This window comes from Notechis scutatus, chromosome 6 (assembly GCF_049901735.1).
Source record: "Notechis scutatus isolate UNSWTSFEM ecotype Mainland chromosome 6, rNotScu1.2, whole genome shotgun sequence".
Taxonomy (NCBI): Eukaryota; Metazoa; Chordata; class Lepidosauria; order Squamata; family Elapidae; genus Notechis; species Notechis scutatus.
In genome coordinates, this window is record NC_142014.1 from 34817252 (window position 1) to 34844539 (window position 27288).

The 27288-nt window shown below is 40.9% G+C and overlaps 1 protein-coding gene across 2 annotated transcripts in view; it reads left to right on the forward strand.

Moving 5' to 3' along the window:
• The first annotated feature begins 5871 nt into the window (after nt 1–5871).
• MON2 (MON2 regulator of endosome-to-Golgi trafficking) overlaps nt 5872–27288 on the forward strand; it is a 69753-nt gene continuing 48336 nt past the window's right edge. For both annotated transcript variants that reach the window (XM_026667804.2, XM_026667807.2), the window contains exons 1-6: nt 5872–6206; nt 17919–17982; nt 21345–21472; nt 23321–23452; nt 24957–25086; nt 26294–26391. In XM_026667804.2, coding sequence (XP_026523589.1) covers nt 6096–6206; nt 17919–17982; nt 21345–21472; nt 23321–23452; nt 24957–25086; nt 26294–26391 — 663 coding nt within the window. In that variant the 5' untranslated portion in view covers nt 5872–6095. The remainder of the gene's footprint in view (nt 6207–17918; nt 17983–21344; nt 21473–23320; nt 23453–24956; nt 25087–26293; nt 26392–27288) is intronic.

Genomic DNA, 27288 nt, shown 5'->3' on the forward strand with positions numbered 1-27288 from the left:
ATTAATTTAGAACACTTATTTTTGGTGAAAACATGAAAAAGAGCATTGGTCTTACCTGAAATGCATCTTCTAGTTGTACTGGAAGTGAATCCAAAGCATGGGTTGTCTCTGCTTCCTTGCTTGAAGCCTGAGTCAATCAAAGCTTAATCCCGCCTCCTACTGGGCATGCCCAGTTTTTGATGAAGGCTAAATGATTGACTGGAGATTTTCTTGGTGCTCTTCCTGGATGCTCCTGAACTCAGGGGCCGACATTGTCAGGGTGGGTTTGGATTCTCCTCCAGTACAACTAGAAGATATGTTTCAGGTAAGCCAACACTCAGTTGTTACTGGTCAGAGAATCCAAAGCGTGCGGCATACCAAAGCTGTCCTAAGGGTGGGTAGTAGTCTGGTCCTGAGTCCCCACTACTTCTTCCAAAGACTGCCTCTGCTGATGCGAAGGCATCCAGTTTATAATGCCTGATGAACAGAGGTGGTGATGACCACATTGGTGCCCTACAGATCTCCTCGATAGAGGCCTGGATGTTCCAAGCCGCAGCTGTGGCTGCACTCTTGGTTGAATGGGCTGTCACTCGGCCGGGCAGTAGCAACAATTGGATCTCATAAGCCTTTGCACTGCATGCCCTAATCCACCAACCTATGGTCGATGGTGAAACCTTGTATCCCGAAGAATCAGGCTGGAATGATACAAACATTGATTCAGTTTTCCTAATAGAGCCTGTTCTCTTTATGTATATGCGTATCGCCCTTCTAGCACCCAAAGAATGCCACTTCTTTTCTAACCCATGGACTGGTTTCGGGCAAAAGTCTGGCAGTACTATCTCCTGCACTCTATGGAACGCAGAATTCACCTTCGGGATAAAGGTAGGATCTAGCCTCAATGCTACTCTGTTTGGGTGGAATATGCAAAGATCCCCCCTAATGGATAGGGCTGCTAGTTCTGATATCCATCTGGCCAATGTAATGCCCATTAGGAAAACCACCTTAAGTGAGCAAATGTAAGCTAGCCGACCACAGTGGCTTGAATGGCTCTATCATAAGTGCCCTCAGCACTTTGGTCAGATCCCAGGTGGGATACCTGTGTATCACTAGTGGTTTTTAATTGGTTGCTCCTCTGATGAACCAGTGAGGATCACCAGTGGATGCCAAGTGAAAGACTCAAAGGTTCCACAACCCAAAACTGATGATATTGCCCCCTTTGTTCTTTGGGACAGGCAGCTTCGCCTTTGCTGGAGTTCTGCTGCCGCGGTCTGATGATTTATGACCACTTGAGAGTATGCTCAACCTCAACTGAGTACGGACACTCCTACTTGCTTGGGACCCCCTTCCTTTGGAATGCTCTAGCTGCTTTCGGGGATGGCGGAGCTCTTAGCCGCCTGTTTGTTTGGGACCATGGCAGCTCTTTTCTAAGTGCTTCCCTGCTGCGTTTTTGCCTCGTGGCCTCAGGATAGCCAAGTGCCAGTCTGCCTTTCCCTCTGGGCCCCTCTGTGATTCAGGATGGCCAAGTGTCAGCCCGCCTACTCGTTAGGAGCCACAGCGGCTTTCTTCTAAGCGCCAAACTGCTCTCTCGAGTCATGGCTTTGGCCCGCCTCACAGTTTGCTGAATTTGCCTGTTTGTTCTCTTTTGAATTGTCTGTGGAATCCAGAGTGTGATTAATTTTTTCTTCCTCTGCAGCACTCTCTCCGTGCTTCTTCCTTGCATGAAGACTGAGTCAAAAAATGGGAATGCTGAGGAGACGAGATTAAGCTTTGATTGACTCAATTTTCAAGCAAGGAAGCAGAGACAATTCACGCTTTGGATCTGCAACCAGTACAACTGAGAACTGATACACCATGATGCAGACTAAGCTAAAACACTTGACTCAACTGATATTTCAAATGTTCAACCTATAACATGATGGACTCTTTTAACTGTTAAGAAAGTAGACAAGATTTCCCAGGACTGTAAGCCCAACTAGTTAACTTAATCTCTGTCCCTCCTGATTGAAGACCAGCTGGGGAATGATAGGCATTTGGTCCAATGGTATTTCGCCTTCCTTAAAGGTGGCAGTGTGCCCCTCCTCAAATCAATGCTGGACCCAACTTCAGAAAAAGTTGAAAAGGTGATCAGGCTGTGCCTTTTGTGGATTCTGGAAAAAAGAGATTATAGTGATGTTTCAGGCACATTTCAGACTGGGGCGGACTACTGGGATACTGGCCACACTTTTTGATGGCTTCCAGCAGAGGCATGGGAGGGTTGCTGCAACTGTTCTGCTTCTCCTGGATCTCTCAAAAGCTTTGGATACCATTGATTTGTGGGATCTTCAATTCCCAAGAGGGATTAGGAGTGGGGGTGCTGTGTTTTGTGATTATAATCAGTTTCGGTCAGAGAATGTTTGTAACCAAAGCCCCTGAAATGTAGGGTACAACAGTACTTGGAATTTTCACCGCTTCTGAATAACAGTCACAAGACTGCTGAGGTTGGTCATTCATCATCTCAAGCATGAGTCAACCTTGAGGCTGGTAAGATTCAAACTGCAAATTGCAGGCAGCCAGCAGTCAGCAAAAGTAGCCTGCAGTACTGCATTCTAACCACTGTGCCATCTCAGCTCTTGGTTCTACTAAAGAATTTATGCCTTTCTTTAGCTTACTATTCCTTATTCCCTATCTTGAAAAAAGCTTATCCCAAAAGGGAATAGCTTCAATAACTAAAGTAATTAAAGCAATATCACAAAGTCTCACAATTCATTTCAAAGCAAACTCGTATATGAAATAAAATCAAGAGTTATTACTTAATCTATATACTGTAATATATTCCCATCAGCGTTACCTTTAGTTTCTTGAATAGCTACTGTGTTTCTCACAAAATAAGGCCGGGCCTTATTTTTTTTTGACCCCCGAAAAAACGGCTAGGCCGTCTTTTCAGGGGTGACTTAATTCCCCCCCCTTGCAACCTCAGGGGGGCGGGCAGCGACAGCTTGGATGTTGACCTCGGCGTTGGTGGGGCACTTCGTATCGGGAGACCTTCCGCCACCGTTGCTTTCCCTTCTCCCTTGCTAGAGCAACGCCGCGGCGTTTAGAGCAACGCCGCGGCGTTTGGCTCAGCCATGCACAGCCAGCTAGGACTCCTCCCTGCAACCGGAGCCCGGCGGAGACACTCGGCTTCAGGCGCTCCTGTTGCCGCCTTCCCTTTGCCTTCGAAGGTAAAGCCAATTATTTTTAAAACAACGCCCTACTACAACAAAGCCTCCCCTGCCCGAGAGGGCAGCCCAACCCAGCCCGAGGCAGTGATAGCGGCCACCCGTCCACGGACAGGGAGGCTAGGTGATGGCAGCACTGCTTCCCTGGCCGGCAGAGAGAGCCCGAAGCCACCCGTCCTTTCCACCCCTCACCCAGCCCGTCCCCGTGCATCTCCAAATGCGCCAGCAGCTCCAAACGCTGCAGTAGAACGGGCATCAGGCAGAGGCGCTGACTCAGCGGGACTCAGCTCGGAGGAGGACACAGTGCAGGCCGTCGCCTTGCCTCCCTGTCCATGGATGGGTGGGCGCTATCACTGCCTCAGGCGGCCTCTCCCGGTGGCACCTTCGGGTTCGCGCTGGAGGGACTTGGGAAGGAAGCCAAGCTCAGGTCGGCCTGGCTCTTTTGCTTGGCAGGCGGGCGCGCACCCGCGGTTTGCTTTCCAGGCTCTGCCCAGCCCGCACGGCTCTGGTGTGGCCCTGGCGAGATGAGCGGAGGGTCCAGCGGGGAGGTGCTCGCTGCCTTGGCAAGAGCTCCACTGCGGGCAGGAGGGCCTGCCTGTCAGCTGCACTGGGAGCCCCAGGCGAAGCTCTTCGCGCTCTGCCCGGCGCCGGGCAGGGATGGCGGCTGGGTGCTTCTCCCAGGGTGGGCAGATCCTGCGCTGTGGCCCTGGGAGATTCGCCTCCCCACATGGGGTTGGGCTGCCCTCTCGGGCAGGGGAGGCTTTTTCATACCTGTAGTAGGGTGTCGTTTTTAAAAGAATTGGCTTTGCCTTTGAAGGCGAAGGGAAGGTGGCGACAGGAGCACCTGAAGCCAAGTGTCTCTGCCAGGCTCCGGTTGCAGGGAGGAGTCCTGGCTGGCTGCACGTGGCTGCGCCAAATGCCGTGGCGTTGCTCTAAACACCGCGGCAGCAAGGGAGAAGGGAAAGCAACAGTGGCGGAAGGTCTCCCGATACGAAGTGCCCCACCAACGCCAAAGTCAACGCAGGCAGCACCATATCCGGGTATGCAACAAAACTACTTCCTAATGGCAAGCCCCCCCCCCCCCATTCCCCTCCATTTCGCATGTTTAATATAAACCTTAATTTGGGGGGAGGGGCTTAATTTGATTTTATGCCGATAAAACATGCTGGGCCTTCCTATTGGTGGAGGCCATATTGTTGGAGAAACATGGTATGTGCATTCTTACCTCAAGATAATGTAAGATTCAATTACAGGCCATTATCATATCTTGACAGGATATGATAATTAAAATATTTCAGAAGCTAAGACTTTTAAGCATGTGAATAGCTTTACTAAACACAATTTAATCATATGCATAATTATATGCCTGTTTTACTGTCACGTTATTAAAACCATCTATATCACATGATACCATTGACACTCCTCTTAATTTTTAATGGAGCAATGCTTTGAATTGAACATGAAAGGTGAGTTGCCTAATTTTTCCATTCAATGACATACCTTAACAAGACTCAAGGCTGTAGTCCAATCATAGCTCCTAGCAACATTGAAATGATGGAACTTAGAAATCCATATTTAGAGAGCCATAGTTTTTTTTTTTTATCTGCTCTAAAATAAACAGCAGTAGTCTAGCAAAATCCTTTAAAGTGTTGTACTGAGTTCAAATTTGCACAGAGGAGTTGGCAGAATAAGATAATTTAACTGTATTTCCATGACTGATCAAGTAACTCAATCTTTAATACACTAAACATTTTCATAATACTGCTCCAGGGAAGCAGGTATACAAGTTGGAACAGAATGCAGAATCCTTAAAAAGACACTCAGCCAAAGAAAAGATTTTGGTATCTCCAAGAAGACATATGCACTTTCATATAGTGACATTTATTAATCTCCTGAAGCAGTTTCTATTCTAAACAAGGAAAGCAACATAGACCACTAGACGTCTGCCCGTAGGTAATGTAAAAAAAAAAAAAGATAGTTTAGATTAAAACCTTGATGGAACTACATTATTATACTGCATAAAATAGGGGAAATAAATATATGAGAGATATAAAGACCAAAGCCCACAATGCTAGCAGGAACAAACCTAAATGAAAGTCGAAAATCAGGCAAGGAGATTTACTTCGAGCAGTTGTTTGCTGACCCTATTCGTTAGCTGGCAATCTTATATATACTGTACTTACCCAAGAGCAAAGCCTATTGAACTACAATTAAAAGATATACGTAGCCATCCACTTTTTGCGCCTTATCTTTAACAGAGCAAACCGAAAAACAGTGCTTAAAAAGATAGACACATCCATCCGAGGCCGATGCTGTAGATCAGGGGTGTCCAACCTTGGCAACTTTAAGACTTGTGGACTTCAACTCCCAGAATTCCTCAGCCAGCTTTGCTGGCTGAGGAATTCTGGGAGTTGAAGTCCACAAGTCTTAAAGTTGCCAAGGTTGGACACCCCTGCTGTAGATGAAGAAAATACTGGGTATTTCATTTGTGCCAGGACTGAGTCTGGTCACCAATTAAGCCCCGAAAGTGACACTCTGCCTGCCGCGGAATCAAAAATCACGGCATTCCCACAGAGCCCACGCGACTCCGAGGGTCGCTTGGAGGAACCTCTCCGAGTCGTCCAGTCGCCGCCCAGCACTCCCGCTCCGCCTCTTCCCCCGAGGCCCCGCGCGCGGAAGCGGGGCTGACGTGCGCAACGCTTGGCATTGTGGGAACTGAAGTGGACGTGGACGCGGCCGGACCGGCCCCTACGGGGGTGGGGGGAGGAGAAGGAGGACTGCCTTCCTGAGGCAACAATACTTTCCTTCTGGATTTATTGATTCGGGGACGCCCCTCGAAAGACGGGTGAGGCTGGCTCGGCCGGCTGGTCATTGTGGGCCTTCTCTCTTTGCTACTGTGCTGATCCCCCCGGCAAAGCCATGGCCGGCACCAGCAGTCCTGAGGCCGTGAAGAAACTGCTGGAAAATATGCAGGGCGACTTACGGGCCTTGAGCCTGGAGTGCCGCAAAAAATTCCCTCCCGTCAAAGAGGTGAGCGGGACTTGGCGCGGGGATGTCTCTACGGTATTAGGCTTTCTTTTGGTGCGTGTGTAAAATTGTGTTGGCTTCTCTTTCGTCCTGGAGCGATTATCTCGAAGTCGTTGGGTACGATAGTGTCGTCCTTTTCTCCCTGTAAACTGAAAACAGTTGGATTAAGACGCGTGGATCTCTTCGCCACAGTTGTCCGATTGCATCGCTTCCTTTACATTGCCCGCACTGTCTTGTCGGTTGCGTGCCTTATTCAGATTAATTTATCTCCTGTCTCTCATGTACTGAATGTAGGATATTGTTCTGTCTCCTGCATGTTGTCTTTTCGATACCCATTTCCACTCAAAGTAGTCTCTCAATATACAATACATTGTACCTAATTTGGCTCTCTTTATAGGGTAATTTTCAGTTCAAATTCTTGTTTGAAGATGACCTGACAATTGGAGTGTTGTCATAATCAAAGGAGGCTTCTGTTTATATATACTCGGTGCTATTACTATTTTTTTCCATATACAGGTAGTTCTCAAGTTACGACCACAATTGAGCCCAAAATTTATGTTGCTAAGTGAAACATTTGTTAAGAGAGCTTTGCCCATTTTACAACCTTTCTTGCCACAGTTAAGTGAATCATTGCAGTTGTTAAGTTAATCTGGCTCCCCCATTGAGTTTGCTTGTCAGAAGGTTGCAAAAGCTGTTCACATGATCCCGGGACACTGCAACTGTCAAAAATATGAATCATTTGCCAAGTATCTGAGTTCTGATCATGATCATAGGGATGTTGCAGTGCTCATAAGTGTGGAAAATGGTCATAAGTCACCTTTTTTCACTGCTGTTGTAACTTTGGAATGGTCACTAAATGAACTGTTGTAAATCCAGGACTACCTGTATAGATAAATAGGTGTTTGTTGTACTCATCACTATATACCATAATATTAACTCTCCCACTTGGCCATCAGAAGTAGAGTAATCTTACACAGATAGATTTGCAAACTTGGATGAGATTTCAGATTTGTAAGATGTATCCACAGTATCCACAATAGTTACTGGTAAGTTTGTATATGTCATTTACATATCATTCTCTTCCATGCCTGAAATCTTAAGACATAGTTGTCATTGATCAATTAGGGATCGAATAATATCAACATGTGATTAACAATATTTTTAATACTGCCAATACTGCCATTGTCAGAATTTTAATTTATTTAGGATGCAGTCCTAGTCTTGTTGCACCATTCCAGCAGCTATATTACCCAGATTCCCTTTTCTAGCTTCAAAGAGAAAAAGAGCTTAAATCTAGAGACAGAATATGAATGCTTTATGTGAAATCATACATAGAGTACAATAAATAAAGATTGCTAGATGAATAGCAGCTATGTCTGAATCAGCCCCATCTGGCAATTGTTATTTATACCTTGGTTGCATCATGCTTAAACTATTATGATATCCTCTGTTGAGGCCTATCCTTTAAGAATATCTAAAAGCTTCAGTTGCCAGAGGACAGCAGTTACGTTGTCGAATTGTATAGTATTGTGATTTTAAATGTCTCCATATTTAAAGATCCTAAACACTGAAGTTAAAACTTTACAGCCTAAAGTTTAGGTAATTAAAGAGCTTCTTTTTTCATTGAATTCCCATCAACGAAGTCCCACCTTTGGCAAGTATTAGCTCTAATGTATTGTAGCATTACTTGTTCTGACCCCAACCTTGTTCCAAGGAAACAAACACCAAACAGAGGTAAAAGCAAAACCTTTTAATGCTTCTCTGCAAATTCCGTTCATTCACAGTTAAAAGGCTATGAAACTATTGTCTCTGATAAGAACGAGCCTTACCAAGGTTGTTCAAGACTGCGAAGAACATTAGATTTAATTGCCAAGAACTATTCAAAACAAAAAGTCTCCAAACACAAACCAGATAGTCCGAATGTCCACAAGGCTTGAAGTGCAAGAACTTCTTTGCTTCCTGCAAAGAATCCCGGTCACTCAGGATGGCTTTTATCCCTTAAAGGAAGGGCCATTATCTTGCAGCCTTATTCCCAAGTCGCCTGTGCTGCTGTAGCTGCTCTTTCCTTCGAGCAGCCCTGTGCGCGCGCGACCTGGGCACAGGCTCCTCGGGGTCCTCTGCATCACTGCTGCCAGCCTCCACAATCTCTGAAGGCTGCATTCCTCGCTCTGATAGTCCTGGCCCCATCCCTGCATCACACGCAGGCCCCTCATCTGAGTCTTCATTCTCCGAGACCTCAGCCGTCCGTACCTGCTGCCGGCGACACAACATTACTAAGCAAAAGAAGTGTACATTTGTTGTAAGAGTCCTCTAAACAAGATTTAAAACAACCCTTGGTTCCTCAATTTCCATCCTGGAACCACAAAAATGTGTGAGGTATTGTCTGCTCCAGGGGTGTCAAACTCAAGGCCCATGAGCTGGATCCGACCTGCGGGGTGCTTAGATCTGGCCTGCAGGATTGACCTGGAAACAGCGAAGGACCAGCTCGGGGTTCCTCTGCCAGCAAAAACGGAGCTTGGAAGGGCCACACATCCATCCCCTGAGCTCCGTTTTCACTGGCAGAGGGTTGCAGGAGGCCATTGCAGCCAAAAATAAAGCTTGGGAACCCGTTTTTGCTGGAAGAGCACTTGGGCCGCCACAGGCACCCCGACACAAGTGATGTCAAGATGGTCCTCCCCTGGTCCCCCCAAGGTCAAGCACAACCCTGATGCGGCCCTCAATGAAATCAAATTTCACACCCCTCGTCTACGCAGACTGATATTTTATCATTCAGTAATATTAGCCAAGGAAATTACTATGTTATATGATAAAGAGTTCCCTACTAATTGTTTCTGCCAATTCTACCCAATCTGGCAGGAAGAGCCTGCTTTGGATACCTTTGGTAAGGGAGTGTTGGCGGGTGGTTCTCAGAAGGAGAACCTTTTCTGCCATGGCAACTGTCCTATGAAATATCATCACTCCTGAGATTAGATTGCCTTGTTAATGTTAGACTTCTATAAAATCTTGAAAACTTTCTCTTGTGCCTAAGCCTGGGAATAGCTCACATAAATAATGTTTGGCTGCTATGTGTTTTATTTTTATTTTACAGTTGTGTATTCTATATTTTACTCACCTGGAATCACATAAAAGTGAAATGGGAGGAGATATAAATTAAATAAAATAAACAACTAAATAAATTGTATTTTTGCACATGACTTGGCTAAGGCAAATAGACACATTTCAGCAAAGAAGCAATAACTATTATTTATTTCAATAGTAGAGCCTTTGAGTAATATAAGAATAGCAAAAATGTATTTATCTGACTGAAGACTTGAGATTTTTTCTAAAGCATATTTGCACACTGACACTTTGTACATTAGATAATCTGCAAAGATAAACATGCAAATAAGATATGGTTGTTTTTTTAAGTTGACAGCCTGACAGCCCAACTGTGAAGCCACTCTATAAGGAGATGTAATAGAGTGCACATTTTTATATTCAACAATTTGCTTAAAGCGCTATGGGCATGTCCAGGGATTTTTTAAGTGTTAAACCTGCAATAAAAGACGTTTCTGTCAAGCAGACATTTTTTTAATTTCCTCAGTTTCTGAACACTTGTTCAACAATATCAACTCACTCTCAGACTCCTTACTTCAGCTAGTTCCACCCAGTGCCAACAGGAATGGAACCCATGCCTGCTATTATACTGCCTAATGGAACCTCTGGATTTCCATGGCTTGAGGCATTGTTCCATTGTCACACTCAAAGCAGTATGGAATTAGTCTTGTTGGTTTTGTATAACAACTGTATACATAAAGGGTTATCAAATCTTTTACTGTTTTCCATCTAACTCTTCTCAATTCTCAGCATTTCTCAAAAACATTATTTTTACTTTGTTCACAAACACATACATGATATAGATATATTATTGGGAATACATATATATTCTCTACATTTGTGTGACAATCATCTTGGGAAAAATATTCAGAGATGTTTGTAAAGGAATAACCACCTTCTTCAAATTGTGATTGGCATCTTTGAAAGGATACTAAATTTGCATACTTCCTTTTCTGATCACTTTTGGAAATTGCTTGTAAGCTGTTTTTCAACTATTAGGAATCTTTGGGTTAATAAGCTTTACAGCACTGCATGAATTTCCTTCAATCCTTAGCGAAATAACTTTTAACTACAAGTTTAAGAATTTTTTTTAAATGCAATAAATAGCAAAATTTATAAATAATTAAAAATTTGATTTTAGAAAGTAATAAGTGGACTAAAGGTCCAGATAAATTTGAAATAAGATTTTGGAATTAATTATAAAGAATCCTTCCTATGGGAAAATGCTTTTGTTTTGATTTTTTTTTTTAAAAAAAAAATAAGATTTTAAAAATTGGATGTCCAACTAGTGAACCCAAAACAAGGAAACACTCTCAGGAAATTTGAATTCCCAAAAGTAAAACTTTATTGGATATACCATGTTGGTACTGAAAAACAAATCCAGCTCTGGTTTTCCCATGTAATTGCTTGCCTAGTTAAGCAATAGCTTCCTCTTCTCCCCACCCCTGACTGATCACATTGTCCAATTATCAGATGTTCTTTTGTTATGGGAACAGTACATCTCTTTCTCAAGCACCTGCAGTGGTGACCTTGATGGTTTCCATGCTGTCACATCTCTGCATATCTGCACACATTCTCGGCATTCTATTTCCCCCTTCCCCTCCCCCCAGTTCATTGGCAAGTTGAAAAGCATTAGGGTTTGAAAGAAGCAAAACAATTAAGTCTTGACCTTGAATACTACAGGGAACTAAATTTTATAATCAAAGAAAACATTTAAACTCGACTTACAATTGCAGAATGAGGCAAGATATTCTAACGGGCATATTGAAGAATATTTTTGAACATGGACCCAGAAGTTGATTTTAATAGTATCTGCTTCTATGGCTAGACTATCTCTAAAGTATGTTACAGAACAGCAAAAGTTCTATCTGATAAGATTGAAAGTGAGTTGAAAGTGGATTTACAAATGACAGACTAATAGAATGACATAGAAAAAGTTGTAACACTGAACAGAGAAAAGAAACTGGCATGTTTTAATCATTAAAAAAAAAAAATAGGGGGGGGGGGGGGGGGGGGGGGGGGGGGGGGGGGGGGGGGGGGGGGGGGGGGGGGGGGGGGGGGGGGGGGGGGGGGGGGGGGGGGGGGGAAGTAAGAGAATGAGTTGGATAAATTAACTATATTGGAGTTACAAATTTACAAAAGAAGCTTATTATAGTTTTGAAGAATCTTGTGAGAAAGAACAAAGAAAAAATGAAAAGAAATAAAGTCCTATGACATTATTTGAATGCATTAAAGATTAATATTGTTAAAAAGAAAATATATATAAATTGGATTATTTGGTCAAAATTAAAATAGATATTATCTCTACTAATGGATTTTGCTAACATCAGGCCTGAAATGGCAATGTTTTACGGATTTGTTTACAGATAAGATAAGAAAAAAGAAGTCAATTACCAGTATTGTATTTTAAGTGAAAGTGATAAGTTATTAAATTGTTTACTTGTTGTGAGGAATGTAGGCATCATTTTTATATGTTTTACTTTTTTCTTTTTTTCTTTTTCTTCACTTTCTCCTTTTATTCTATCTTTTTCAGTTTGTTTGGTTTTTACTGTTATAATCTTTAATAAAGTTAATATTAAAAATATGGACAGCTCATTCAATAGTTCATTTTACAAATCATCTTAAAATAAGTTTTCTTAAATTTTTCAGGTGTTTCTTGAAAAGGACTACATCTATTTTCTTTGTCCTCCTTTTCCTACAGAAACATTAATTTTCTGGAAATAACTTCATTTAGAGGTTATTCCAATCTGATCTGTTGTTTCCTTTTAAAGATGAATGTTCAGGGGAGAGGAGAAGATGGGTCTCAAGGAATTTGCCAAGAGTTTTTTGTGAACTGCCAGCAGAAATTAATTTAAGGACAATTTTTATTATTTATATAATAGTAATAGCAAATGGACTATCTCCATAGTTAGACTACTTAGTACAATTTCATTTCATTTCAATGCCACCCAGCTCCAACTCTGTGCAGCTCACACTATAAATTCTACAGTTTTCTTTTATATGCAAAGTACCTCTGAGAAAATATTCAAAAATATCTATTGATTTTGCCACTGGGTGATTATGCTTAATGAATTGGGATTGTTAAAAATCCAAATTCTCCACTGAGTTGACAGGAGAATCCAGAGTGGGTAGTCTCATGTCATGTGCTCTTCAGAATGAGTTGAATTCTGAGGACACGCCTCCCTAGTAACTGTCCCCATTCTTCAACTCAGTCTCAGTTCTTTAGAGACTTTTCTTACTCCCTGGATTCTTCCATTCGATTTCTTTACAAGAGGAGGACAAAACATCATCGGAACAAGTGACAGAAGCCCCTGAGGCAGCTCAGTAGCCCCTTAACAGGCTGCGAGAGGGGACTGGAGTCCTTATTGCGGCTCATACAATCAGAGGATACGGTCCATTCCATTAGAAGACCCTAGCCTGCAGAGCATACTATTTAAAATAATTATGCAGGGCTACAGTCAACCAGTTGTGCGCCTGCATCCCAGTTGTTCAAACTTTCAAGCACAGTTCATGTGGGGTTTCTAGTTGGCATGTCTGTGGTTCTCCGATAGGTAAGCTGGTCAGGCTGGTAGACAGGGGGCTTCACATCGGAGCAGGTCCTCTGGCACTGGTGTGTTCAGGCAGGTTTCGTATAGATGTCAGGTCATATAGACAATTCAGGCAGCCAGATGGCCTTTCACTGCTAGGATTTATGATCCTACGTGGAAGAATTTCTGTGATTGGTGTTCAAGGCGACAGATTAAACCCACCTCGGTGTCAGTGGCAGATATTCTGGACTTTCTGCAAGACGGTCTAGACAGTGGTTTATCACCAAATACTTTGCAACGGCAGGTGGTAACCTTGGCTTCAGTGGTGTCAGGATTCTGGCAGTTACTTCAATTAAATCATGAGCCTTGAGCCACACTCCCAAAACTAAAAAGGATTTATTTGAAGTTAACATTCTACGTTCAGCATTAACCTGGGCGTAACCAACTCTGAGATATGTAATTCACTTTTACCCTTGATCCTGCTTTTCCCCCCACCCCTCTGGGTGTATCATCCAATGAAAAACATCCATAGCCAAGAGTCATCAATCATGCTCTCCAATTAGATTTTTGCGCAGCAGAAGCTTCAATCATCTAATCAGTCTTTGAAGAAAATATGAATGGAATGTACAGTACTTTCGATTCCACACTGCTGCCTGCTCTTCGAAACTCCCCCCTTCTTTCTGTTGTCAACTATAAAATGTGTATACAAAATGTTTTATGAGTTGACATTTGGCTCCCCTCACTTCTTGAAAGTGATCTGTACAACACACACACAATCAATTTGATTGTAGATATGGAAGCTTATGCTCACACACACCCCAGGTTTGGTTGGATTTTCTGCATGAAACCTTGCTACAAGGCGATTAGCTTGGACGTTCCTACTCTTTACCCATGATGCCTCTGATCAGGGGTAGCCCTTCCACTTGATTAAATATTGGAGTTGTCTCCTGTGCCACTTCGAATCGAGGATTCACAGCACCTCATAAGGGGTTTGGCCTCCTATGACCGCGGGTTTTAATAGGCTACTATGAAATACCGGGTGTATTTTTCCTAACACAGTCAGGGCTCAACAGGCAGCAGAATGAGATGACCCCACAGAGTGGAAGTTCCAGGCCATCACCCCAAGCTCAGCTGTGGAACTATTGAGGAGAAGTTTGAGAGAATGGAAGTTCGCACCCTGGTGACACCAGGAGACACTGCCCAGTACTGAAACCCATCACCACCCCTGCAATGGCTCCTGCTACTGCTACTCATCCACCAGAAGCTCATTCAGCAGCCCTGGTAGTGCAGGCGGCTTGTGGGCCCCTGGCTCTGGGATTTAACCTGGTTCGTGAAGACCACCAGCTATCTCTCTTTGCAGCTCATTTTGATGAGTGGCTGAAGCTCATTTCTTAGCCTAGGCTTGGCATCACATACAGCGCTACAGAGCGTTATATCCAGATAGTGTAGCCCAGGGGTCCCCAACCGCCGGTCCGCGGACCGGCACCGGGCCGGAACAAGCCTTACCGGTCGCTGGTTGCTGGCGCCGCCATCTTTTTGTAAAAAAGCAATTTTTCGTCAAAAAGATGGCGGCGCCAGCTGACGCCGGAACCGGGCCGCGGCGCCAGCTGACGCCGGAACCGGGCCGCGGCGCCGAAAAGGTTGGGGATCCCTGGTGTAGCCCATGTTGATGCTGTTGCTGTCAACCTGGAGGAATATGCTTCAGAACGACTGATGTCACTACATGATGAGGAAACCCCAGAGTTAATCAACCTCAATGCAGAAACCTGCATCTAGGCCATTAAACGGGAAGCAGCCAGTAACAGAGTACATTCAAGACTTCTGCCATCTGGGCAGCTACCTAGGAAACTGGCCTGAATGTGTATTGATCGCCCATTTCCAAGAAGGGTTGAGAAAAGAGGTGTACTACACCAGCCTATCCCGGGGAATGTTGCAAACCCTATAAGTGTGGTAGCATCTGATCAGTGAAGTGGAAATCGATCTGAATGAGTTTCATAGGCATGAGGAATGAAAGACCTGAGGCCACCATCCACCTGAGAGGAAGAAGAAGATGTACAGCCCCTGCCAAGATAGGCAAAATATGCTAAGGCCCTACCAAATATTTCCGCTACAGCAAGGAAGGGCAGAGAGTAGCCAAGTGTCTCGCACCAGTCCTGGGGACAACCAAACAAAGAAAAACCAAAACCAAAAAAAGGTGTTCGTAAAGGAGTAGAGGTCATAGAGGTTACCCCACCATCCAATGAAGAGGAATTGATAAATGAGGTCCTACACAAGCATTTGTACAAAGAGATTTGGTATATTTTGATTTATACCAAAACAATTGAAGAACATGTGAAATTAGTCAGAATTTGAAAAGAATTTGAAAAGCCCAGCTTTATTTAAAACTGTCCAAATATGACTTTCATAAAACAAAACTGGATTATCCAGGATACTGAATTTCGCAGGACAGCATAGAGATGGATGCTGGAAAGGTGCACGTAATCTTAGATTGTGAAGCACCTTGGGTGATGAATTGCAGAGTTGGCTTTGCCAACTTTTACTGGTAATTTATCCCTGCATTTGCTCAAATCATCCTGCCCATCGCAAACTTTTTAAAAACTAAGGGGGCCACAAATCCATGCCAAGACAGCCCTTAAAGCTGACAGGAAAAGAGTGCTTCAAAAGGAGAATAGGGCATAAGGTGCACCTTTCCACCAAGATTTTGCAGTCAAAGCAATCCTTCAAGAAGTTGGGTCCCAAGTACTTGGGACTTTTTCCCATCATCTGGATCATAAATCCAGTGACAGTAGAGTTAAAGTTACCAAAGAATTTTAGGTTCATCCATTCAGTATTCCATTGTAGTTTACTGAAGCTGTTCGTAGTTCGCATTTGCAACCTGACACTAAACCATCTCCCCATTTGGATAGAGGGAGAGAAACATTTTGAGGTGAAAGACATCCTTGAGTCTCGGTTCCATAGTATTACATAGTTACAGTATTTAATCTTATACAAAGGCACAGGCAGAGGCAGAATAGGTAGAAGCGACAAATGCCCGTGTCCCTAGACCAGAGGTGTCAAACTCGATTTCATTGAGGGCCACATCAGGGTTATTTTTTACTTCGGGGGGTTGGGGTGGGCATGGCCAGGGTGGGCATGACCAGCTCGACATCACTCGTGTCAGAGGCGCTTGTTGTGGCCCGAGTGCTCTGCCAGCAAAAACAGGCTCCCGAGCTCTGTTTTCAGCTGCAACGGCCTCCTGCAACACTCTGCCAGCAAAAACAGAGTTCATGAGTACTGCATGTGGCCCTCCTGAACTCCGTTTTTGCTGGCAGAGGCACCATAGGCTAGTCCTTCACTGTTTCCAGGGTGGCCCCATGGGACAGATCTAAGTACCTCATGGGCCAGATCCGGCCCCCAGGCCTTACGTTTAACACCCTTGTCCTAGACTCACCTGGACATTCTATGCCCAGTATCCAGACAAGCCAAGGTGATTTTTGTACAGTAGTGGTATTGTCATGTTATTAATGATGTATGTCTGTTTGTTATATTTCAGGACTAGTCCTTTTTGTAAGGGCAGCATGCAGGGATGGGATTCAAATTTTTAACAACCGGTTCTGTGGGTGTGGCTTAGGTGCTGGGCTTGGCTTAGGTGATCATGTGACTGGGTGGATGTGGCTTGGTGATCATGTTATTGGCTGGGCATGGCCAACTCAATATCACTCACATTGAGGCACACATCTCCTCCCCTGGCCTCTCATGACTGTGGGGATGCTGCAACAGTCGTAAGTGTGAAAAAATGGTCATAAGTCACTTTTTTCAGTGCCATTGTAACTTTGAATGGTCACTCCACACAAGCAAAGTACCAGCAAAGGAGGGGGAAAAAACTCCAGAGACGTTCCTGAGTCAGGAAGTCTAGTCCTGCCAAGAATGTAATAAGGGTTAACGGAGAGGCAGTTTCTGTAAGCAACACCAGAAGTTTCCTTGCTGCCTTCCTTACAGGATTAGGCCAGTAATTTCTTCTAACAACCGGTTCTCCAAACTGCTTAGAATGTTAACAACCGCTTCTAGCGAATAGGTGCGAACTGGTAGAATCCCACCCCTGGCGGCATGTCATGGCTGCAAATCAGCTTGCTCTGCAACTTCCACTCGGAGACAGACATTTAGCAACAGTGGGAAAGTAGTGGGGGTGGGGGTGGTAAAAGAATGCCAGCTTCCCAAGGTTATTTCCTGGGAATGTCTGCCAGAATGAAAACTCTGTTCTTCAGACAAAAAAGAATGCAAATGATTCGACAGTGAATAACAACTATGGGCAGGCCAAGGGAAAAGTTAAATATGCTTTTTATGCGCGAAAATATCAGAGTTGACTTTTCTTTTCTTCTGTATCTATTTAAAAAGTGTACTCTTGGTTAAACAATGGCCCAACAGCCTTTCTTTGCTAGCTAAAGGAATGGGACAGTTGACACATTGCTGTACTTTAAAAAAAAACCTTCTTGGGTGATAACCAAAAATGTAGGAAAGAGCCTTGTTTTATATTTATTCCAAACTCTTAGGATGACACTCCTAACAAAATGATCCTTAAAATCTGCATTCGCTTTAGCTTTGTCATATTATAAATAAGTATCTCTCCAAATCTCAGTACAATGTCTGATAGCCTCTTGTTCTTTAAAATTATCCAGTTCTTTATCCTGGCCAGTTGAGACTCTTAACCTAAGTTGTGCATGCATGTAAACTCTCCCACTGCTTGCCTTTATGAACTAAACTGCATGTTAAACTTATGTGATTTAATTTTTTAAAAAATTGTTTGATATGGAATTTGTTTAAACAGAAAATATAAACAAGGATTTTTTTGCTTGGAACATTTTTTTCAAACAATTCACGTACTTTCCAAAAAAAAAAAAAAATCAGATGAGACATATTTCCATGATTAGTGAGAAACTGCATATAATATGTACAATACACCTAATTTAAGTAAAATTTAACTAGGCTATGAGTATGTATACACTTTATAGTTGCAATTTATGCAACAATAAAATAACATTTTAAGGTGCCGTTAAACAAATAATTACTTATATAAAGTGTAAAATAAACTGATTTCTTAATTATTTTTTCACAGGCTGCTGAGTCAGGAATAATAAAAGTTAAAACAATAGCAGCACGACACACTGACATCCTAGCAGGTAATTATTTTCATACAAAATAAATAAAAGCATTGGTTTTATTAAAAAGTTATATGAGTTGAATCTGTTATGTTTGATGTGAAATTAAGTGTCGTTATTTTTAGAATTTGGAAGTAACAGTTTTAATTTTTTAATTCAGTTGAAGCTAAAATACAGCTTGCTGGAGTGATTTTTAGCCAAAACTAGTAAACTATTACACTAATACAAAAAAACCCTTATCTTTGATACTACATAGATTTAGTAGGTTTTTAAATAGAATGAGTGCTTTATGTAAATAGATAACGTAACTTTAATATAATGAATCATTGAGAGTTAAAGGGAATTCTATTGTATTATTATTATTGATCATCATACAGTCAACCAAATGTTCAGACTGGGCTTGGCATTTTTGTCTAAGGACTTGGGATAAGCAGATATGGATGTTTGATGGTGTTACAGATATCGTCTCAAAGTGGAAGCTGTTCCAAGTAAAGCCGCCTTTTGCAATTGACAGATGGCAAATTTGTCAATGCCACTGGTGTTCAAGTAGTGCTCTAGTTGTTTTGGGATTGCACCAGTAGTGGGATTCAAAAATCCTAGCAATTGGTTCACTGCCCAGTTGCTGGGTGGGTGTGGCCACGGTGGGCGTGGCCTCCTGGTACTTCTGGTAGAGCCTTTTTTCGCCTTCCCAAGGTTCCGGAGGCCTCCTTTGGGCCTATGGGAGGGCAAAAATGGCCTTCCCCGGGCTCTGGAGGCACTCTGGAAGCTGGAAACAGGCCCGTTTCACAACTTCAGATAGGGCCGTTTTTCACCTTCCCAAGGGTCCAGAGCCTTCCCTCAGGTCTCTGGGAGGGTGAAAACGGCCTCCACCGGGCTCTGGAGGCCCTCCGGAAGCCAGAAACAGGCCCGTTTCCGGACTTCCGGTACTTCTGGGAGGGCCGTTTTTCGCCTTCCCAAAGGTCCAGAGGCTTCCCTTGGGTCTCTGGGAGGACGAAAATGGTCTTCCCTGGGCTCTATAGACTTTCTGGAAGCTGGAAACAGGCCCGTTTCTGGACTTCCAGTAGTTTTGGAAGGCTTGTTTTTCCCCCTCACAGAGCCTCCGTGCAGACCCTGCACTTAACTACATCGAAAATGGGCCATGTGGAGACTTCTGGGAGGGGAGGGGTGGGCAGGGCCAGCCAGTCGATTCAAATACCGGTTCAGCGAACCAGATGCAAATTTAACATCCAGTTCACCTGAACCAGTCTGAACCGGTAAATCCCACCCTTGGATTGCATACAAGGCACCTATTACTATTGCTGCTATCCTTGCTTACCTTTGCCACAGTCATTCTATATCTATTTGTAGATCTTTGTATTTATTGTTGTTATTACACGGGTCTATGCTGGTCTATTACTTAAGGAATGAATTGGCATCCTTCAGTCTCAAGAGACTATGGTATTGTGCTATGAAACCGATAACTGTCACTTCCCATGTTGTTTCAATGCTTTATGCAAAGCTGGAGTGTCCTCTCCAGAGCATGAGGCCAGGGTGATTTAATATGGAGGATAAAACTGTTACCCAAACAGAAAGTTACCAGAATGTGATTGTACACAGTCACAAACTGCTTCCGGAACCAGCTCTGGATTTTGCCTCAAGGTTGACTTCTGAAGCCTTTTCCAGTAATAGATTGGAAGGCAGTGGAGGTTTGAAATCAGAGTTTCCCTTCTAGAAGATGGTTCTACCGTTTTATCTGCCATTGGGGCATAAAGCCCTCTTCCACCTTCAAAACTGTTGACCATCTTCTCCTGGAACATTGGAAAGGGGTCCTTACAAGGTGCTACCAGCCAGGCCAGCTGGACCAAAAAATCTTAAGGAGGTATTACTCCTCCAGCACTCCTCCTCATTCTAAGACGCCCGGCTCAGCTCCATTTGCAGTGTCCATTATCTTCCAACTGTCACTTTCCGACCATTCCACTCTACCAGCTCTTGGTTTATCAGTTCTTCACCTTTCTGTTTCTTCAACAAATTCCAGCCTCAAAGTTTGTCTCTTTCTTGCCTTTCCCTCTACACGCTCTTCCACTTCCACATACCAATCTCTATTACTATATCTTGAGCTAATAAGCATAAAATGTTGAAACAGTACTTACATTACAGCTCATCAAAAGAGATATATAACATAAACAAGTTTCAAAAAACAGAAATTGTTTTTTTAATATGGGAAAAAATATGTTCAAAGAATAAATTCACCTGGAATGCCAATACTTACTTACTGTATGACACTTTAATCCAAGTGTTCTGCATGTTTGCCTATCAGCATTAAAAATAATCGGCTGTAATTTAGCACTAATGAAATTATTTTTAATGTACTTTGGAAGGCAAAGTTTAAATGAAAATTGGCACTGGTTGGTTATGATAACCTTTACTTGAGATTGAAGGTATGTTTTAATGGACGAATTGAAATAGCAGGTGTAAGCTACGTATTTGAAAACATATATATGATATACATATCAAGTTTTTTTAGAAAGATTATTTGAGAACAAATTATTTTTTCTACAAGATTTTATTTTATTCATTCACATTTTGTTTAATTTTGAATTGAGTCATCATCATATTAGTAATACTATAACCCTAATATATTTCTAGAAATGCTGCATTTTCAGCAAAGATAATTCTATTTTCATAATAAATTAACCATTTTTATCAAGTGGACTATTGCCAGTTATCTAATAAACCAGATCTTTTATTTTATTTATTGTTCTAAAACTAAAAAATAAGAACTTTTTAAATATGATTATTTTCAAAAATAAAATGATAATGCTACTAGCAATAAAATTATTTATTGTACATTGTACTAGAAGCTAATGTCAGAATATTCCTTGGTAACAAAACCAATATGATGGATAGATGGATGGATATACACAAACACACACACACACACACACACACACACACACACACATACATACATACATACATACATACATACATGTTACTTAACTTGAAGAATTATGTAAAATCATGTATAAAAATATATTTCAGTTGTAACTTTTTTCTGCTTTCACAATTTTTAACATCCATTAATGGGTAAGAAAAAGTAGTCTTGAGGACAGCTGTATAGCAATATGATATTTCTCATTTGAGGTACAGGAAGATACCTTAAAATAATTTAATATCTGGGTTATATATGCAGCTTCATTACAGGTGTTGATTTATTACTGTTTTTCTACTATTATTTACTTTAATTTAGTTATTGGAGGGTGCTTAATTATAGCATAAATTAAATATGTACTAGTCTAAATATGTTATCAAATATAAGTTGTTATCATAAATATATTGTTAGTATTCCTGATTTTATTTTATTTTTAATTTCCCTTCTTGTGTTTTCTCTCTCAATTTCAAAGCTTTGAAAGAGAATAGCTCAGAAGTGGTTCAGCCTTTTCTAATGGGCTGTGGAACAAAAGAACCAAAGATCACTCAGCTGTGTCTAGCTGCTATCCAGAGGCTCATGTCTCATGAAGTTGTTTCAGAGGTAAGGTTAAGGTAACCAAACTGGTTTTATTCAGTGGAAATATTTCATGGTATTATTCATCTTTAAGGAATTAATTATGAAAATTTCAGATTTGCATAGTAGAAAACTGAGGGACCAGTGTAATACTAATACAGAATATTGGGAATACCTTTTCTCTAGACACTTGGCCTTTCAGTTTCAGAAATATAGCATTATGAGAATTAATGTATACTAATATAATTAATATAATTAAGCTTAATTTAGGTAGATAAAGTCTTCTAAAGCACATGTATTATTTAGTTGTGAGAAGCCAGCTTTCTTTTCTTATGAGATAGATGAGTTTGTTTTGAAATTAAAATTGGACAGTACAACTGTATCTGCTGGTGTGAGCTGCATGATAGGAAATATAAGAAATTGTACTAGGCTGCATGTTTTATCTATATACTGATTGAAGCTATTACTGATGCTAATATAACAGCTAATATAACAGAAGCCATTAAAAAAAGTAGGAAAAGATATGCAAGTTTTGAATTCTGTCTTTAACTTATATTCATACTTTGGGGAACAAATCTATTATAGCAATAGCACTTAGACTTATATACCACTTCACAGTGCTTTACAGCCCTCTCCAAGCAGTTTACAGAGTCAGCATGTTGCCCCCAACGAACAGGGTCCTCATTTTACCAACCTCAGTAGGATGAAAGGCTGAGTCAACCTTGAGAATCAAACTGCCAAACTGTAGGCAGCTGGTAGTCAGCAGAAGTAGCCTGCAGTACTGCATTCTAATCACTGCACCACCACAGCTCATAATATTATAATATGTATTCAAGATTAAGCCTACTGTATTTTATTTCCTTAGCAATTAACTTAATGATTCTAATTAGATCTGGAAACTCCATCATTGAGCCACATACTTATAAGCAAAAAAACAACCATATGACTGCATTGTTTAGTGATGGCAGTCCCAGTTGTTGTTGTTGAGTAAGGACTATGTGAATCATTAAGCAAGGTCCTCATGTGACTATAATTTCATGCCGGCTTCTGCATTGAAGCTAGCAAGGAAGATTGCAAATAACAGTCATATGATCAAGGGATGTTGAAGTGGCTGTAAGTGTGAGGATCTATCATAACTACTACTCATTCAGTGCTATTCTAAGTTTGAATGGTAGCTAAACAAGTGGTCATTAGCAAGGACCATCTGTAGAAACCTCACCTAACATTATTTTTAATACATATGAAAATATTAAAAATAAAAATAGGAAGCAAAATACTTTCACTATCATTCTAGAGCAGGGGTGTCAAACTCAAGGGGTGCTTAAATCTGGCCCCTTAGCCGGCCTGGAAATATCAAAGGACCAACTCATGGTGCCTCTGCCAGCCAAAATAGGCCGTGGTGGGCCCTCTGAGGCCCCTGCATGGCCTGTTTTCGGCCTCCCCAACCTCCAGCAGTGCTCTCCCTACCAAAAATGGGCCACTTGGAGACCTCACAGGGCCTCAGCGTGCACCGCTTTTGACTGGGAGAGTGCTGCAGGAGGCCATGGAAGCTAAAAATGAGCCCCCTCAGTGCCCATTTTTGCTGGCAAAGTGTTGCTGGACGCAGTCCAGGCCAAAAGCAGGGCCCGGGGTTGCACACAGCCCCCGTGCCCTGTTTTGGCTGGCAGGGTGGTACAGGAAGTATCCGTTCCATCTCCCCATACACACATGCCCTGCCACCAGCCTGGGGAGAACTACAGTGCTGATCTGGGCCTTGAAGAAATCCAGTTTGACGCCCCTGCTCTAGAGATTTAAAAACCAATACCAATTTAAAGAGTGAGCCCTAGCTCTGTGTCTAGGCATGTACAGTAATTATATGTCTCAATTTCTTCCAAGGTTGCTGCTGGAAATGTTATTAATATGCTTTGGCAACTTATGGAAAATAGCCTTGAGGAACTTAAGCTGCTTCAAACTGTTCTTGTATTACTAACAACCAATACTGTTGTCCACGATGAAGTGCTTTCTAAGGTAATCATTTTGTGCTCTTCAGAATTAATTAATGACAAAATGACATCAACTAATTGTATTTGTATCAGGATGACTCATTCTCTGAATTTCTGTAGCCATGCTTTTGTATACAATCACAGCAAGGGAAATCAACAGGAAAATTACATACCATTATAGATTTTTACATTACTGCTGCAATCTTATTTAAAAGGTTTCACATCTTTCTCTTTCTATTCTTGAAAATCTTATATGAACCTATTACTAATCAGTTGTATAAATATTTTTAATATGAGAAAAAAGCAGTCCAATAACTCTGTAAATGTTTAGCATGCCTTAGCTACTTACTTTCCTTAAGTAAAAGATGTGGTTTCTGGGTTGTTGTTATAATTATAGCAAAGTTTTAAAAAATCTGAAATTCCATTTCGATTACGCTGCCTGAATTCTGAGTCCCTCTCAGATGTAATTCTGAAAGTAACAGCTTTATAAGACTTTCTCAACTCAATGCCTTTGAGAGCTTTTGCACATTAACTCCAGAACTGTATGCACATTTAATATGTAATATCTGAGCAATGTTTGCTAGGCATACTATCTGGGTTGCAATGATCCCAATGACCACTAACACACACACACACACACACACACAAGTATTTCTGCCCATATTTTTGCAGCCTGTGTGATATATTCAGATCTACATAGGAAAGGGGTAGGTAAGACAGGCAGCAAATGATAATTAGAGTGCATTTGGATTTTATTTTTAATATGTTTAAAGCCCTATTCAATTTATGTTTTTCCTAGGATTAGGCTCTATAGTAGAAAACCTACTTATTGTCTGTTTGTAAGCTATTTTTTCCCATAGGTCTAATCCATATTTCCTTTCCTATTGTATATTTTCTAATAAAATAAATGCCACTGTTTAGTGCCAGCTTGTGTCCTTTTTATAAAAAGTATAAATGGATGCATGCATGTATGCCCACAATCTGCTAATAACTTGGGTATGCAGAAAGCACACAGAAGTTGCCCACATTTCCTCCCCCTCACCTTTTCTATTGTCCTTTTTGTGTACCTCAACTTTCCCAATGCACAATGGGGGCTCCCTTTTTCTTTTCTTGTTTTAACCCAGAAGTCACCAATTTCACATATATCTTTACTCTTCCTTTACTGTTGAGGCACGGATATCAGCAATCTGGTTCAACTTGTGAAGTTTTAGGGGGTGAGGAGAGGGTCATCTTTTAAAGTTTTCATTGAGGCACTTTCTTCACCAAGGGGAAGGGTAGGGTTACAAGGGAGGAAGAAGCAGGAAGCCTTCCTAAAGTGAAGAAGATCTTTTATACACATAATACCATGTTTCCTTAACAATAGTTTCTGGAATCATTTCCAGAAAAACATTTTATTTTATTTATTAAACAAATTTGACTCAGCGCCTTACAGCACTAAATTATAAATTGCAAGAATTATTATGTTTCTCTTGAGTAATGACAATGCTTTTCTGTTGAGTAATGAGTATATTTTAATGTTTACTGTTTAGGCAATTGTTCTTTGTTTTCGATTACACTTTACAAAAGATAATATCACCAATAATACTGCAGCAGCCACAGTCCGACAGGTAGTTACTGTTGTTTTTGAAAGAGTGGTTGCTGAAGATGAATGCTATAAAGGTGCGTATGTCTTGTAATATAGTAAATATTTAATTTTGTCTTAAGCATATGCTAAACTTTTTTTTAAAGCAAATTATTACAACTCTACTAAAGATAATGATAGAGAAGACCAACTAGGACAATCAGTAATCTTTAGATCAGACAGAAGTGCATCCAGTCTGTTTTCTTAGTTTACAAAAATAAAGATAGTTTAATTTTTGCATACATGCATACTGCACAGACACATGCATTTATATAGTTAACTAGCTAATAACCCAGCGTTGCCCAGGTATTTATTTATTGTATTAGACAGGAAAAGGAATAAGTTATATCTATAGTGTCAAATCAAAGCAATTTTATTTACAGGGTTTTAAAAGTATAAGTAGAGTATAAAAATTATAAAGGAAGCTCTAGATGTAACAGCTCTATCTTTCTTATCTTGTAGTCAGGACTCACGCTGTTGTACTGTCTCTGAAGCTCTAGATGTAGTAACACAATGTACTATGAAGTCATTACCATGTCTACTCCACTGTGCTGTACAGTAGAAGCCATTTTAAGGCACACATCCCAAGGGTATTTGGTTTAAATTGCTTGAGGCTTTCCAGAGTTATGCTGGAACATACATACACACAGCCATTTATTTATTTATTTGTGTGTGTGTGTGTGTGTGTGTGTGTGTGTGTGTATTTTCTTAAGTTTTCGCGGGTACTTACATGTATGGCATTCAGCTTTGTTCGGGTATTTTCCCACGTCATTGTAGTTGTGCTTTTAAAGTTGTAGCAACGTTTCGGCAGAATCTCATCTGCCATCATCAGAAGCCTGATGATGGCAGATGAGATTCTGCCGAAATGTTGCTACAACTTTAAAAACACAACTACAATGACGTGGGAAAATACCCGAACAAAGCTGAATGACATACATACATACATACATACATACATACATACATACATACATACATAGACTCATTGCTTAGCAATTGTCATACATACACTTCATTTTGTGATTAATTGGAGGATTCATTTCTTGATTACTATTTTTTTGCTAGATATGTATACTTTTTCCTACTTAGCAGGATAACAAAGCAACTATAATATAGACCAAAAAGTTTCTTGCAAAACATTTAAGTAATTGAATCAATGTAGGGAGAAAGAATGAAGTATTGTTCAGTTTTGATAATCCAACTATTCACTTTATATTTTCTGAATTGGATCTATATTTAATATAGGTTTTATTGAAGAACCAGTAGGAAATCAAGGAAATAGTAACAGAAGATCTGTAAGCACCTTGAAACCGTGTGCTAAAGATGCATATATGCTTTTTCAGGTATTGACTGTTATGTTTTTCCTTGACTCTTGCCTATTCATGTAAATTGGTCTCTACATAAATTATATAGCTAATTGGAGATGAATTGGTTGTGATGGAATATAACTACAATAAATAAATATGATAAATAAATAAATCCAAAAGCAATATCCTTTACCCGAACACTAATTTATGTGAAAAAGTCTCAGCCCTAGGAATAAGGCAAACCATTTTTAAAAAATCTTACCAGTAAACTTGCAAGGACTAGTCCAAGCAATAATCAGGAAGCAACACTGACTTAAAGCACACATACATAAAAATTCCAATACTTAGGTCTGGTAAAAGGTAATTTTATGATTCCATGAAAATATTGATAGCTGTTACATTCCTTTATTTCATTACCAATGAAAATAAATTCACTATGCTTATTGGTTTCTGGTATAAACTTTTCTTGGGTTAGTGGTTATGGAATACTCAAAAACATATATTGTCAAATTCTACTTTCCTCTGTCCAATATTCATATCCCAATATAATACAATGATAATATTTATTGAAGTAACTGTAGAGAATTGAACTTTTTCCCCCTCTCCTCTAGAAGAAAGGTACTGGATGGGAAAATCAAATTAACCCTTTAGCCCTAAAACATCTTCCCTAGATTGTAGGATTGCAGCATTCATTAAGATAAACAGACTTTCTTTTTGTTTAAATTTGAGGACATATTCAGAACTCATACTCAGGAAATGTGCCATATTTAAAGATACTTGTCAAATTGAAAAGGTTTTATAAAAACAATTTCACATGCTAAAATTGGATATATAAACAAAAAGTCTTATGAACATAGAAAATGTTCTTGTCTAAGTGCAAACAAAAGTAATGAACCAATAGTTTATATCATTATAGCAAAAAATACAATTTTT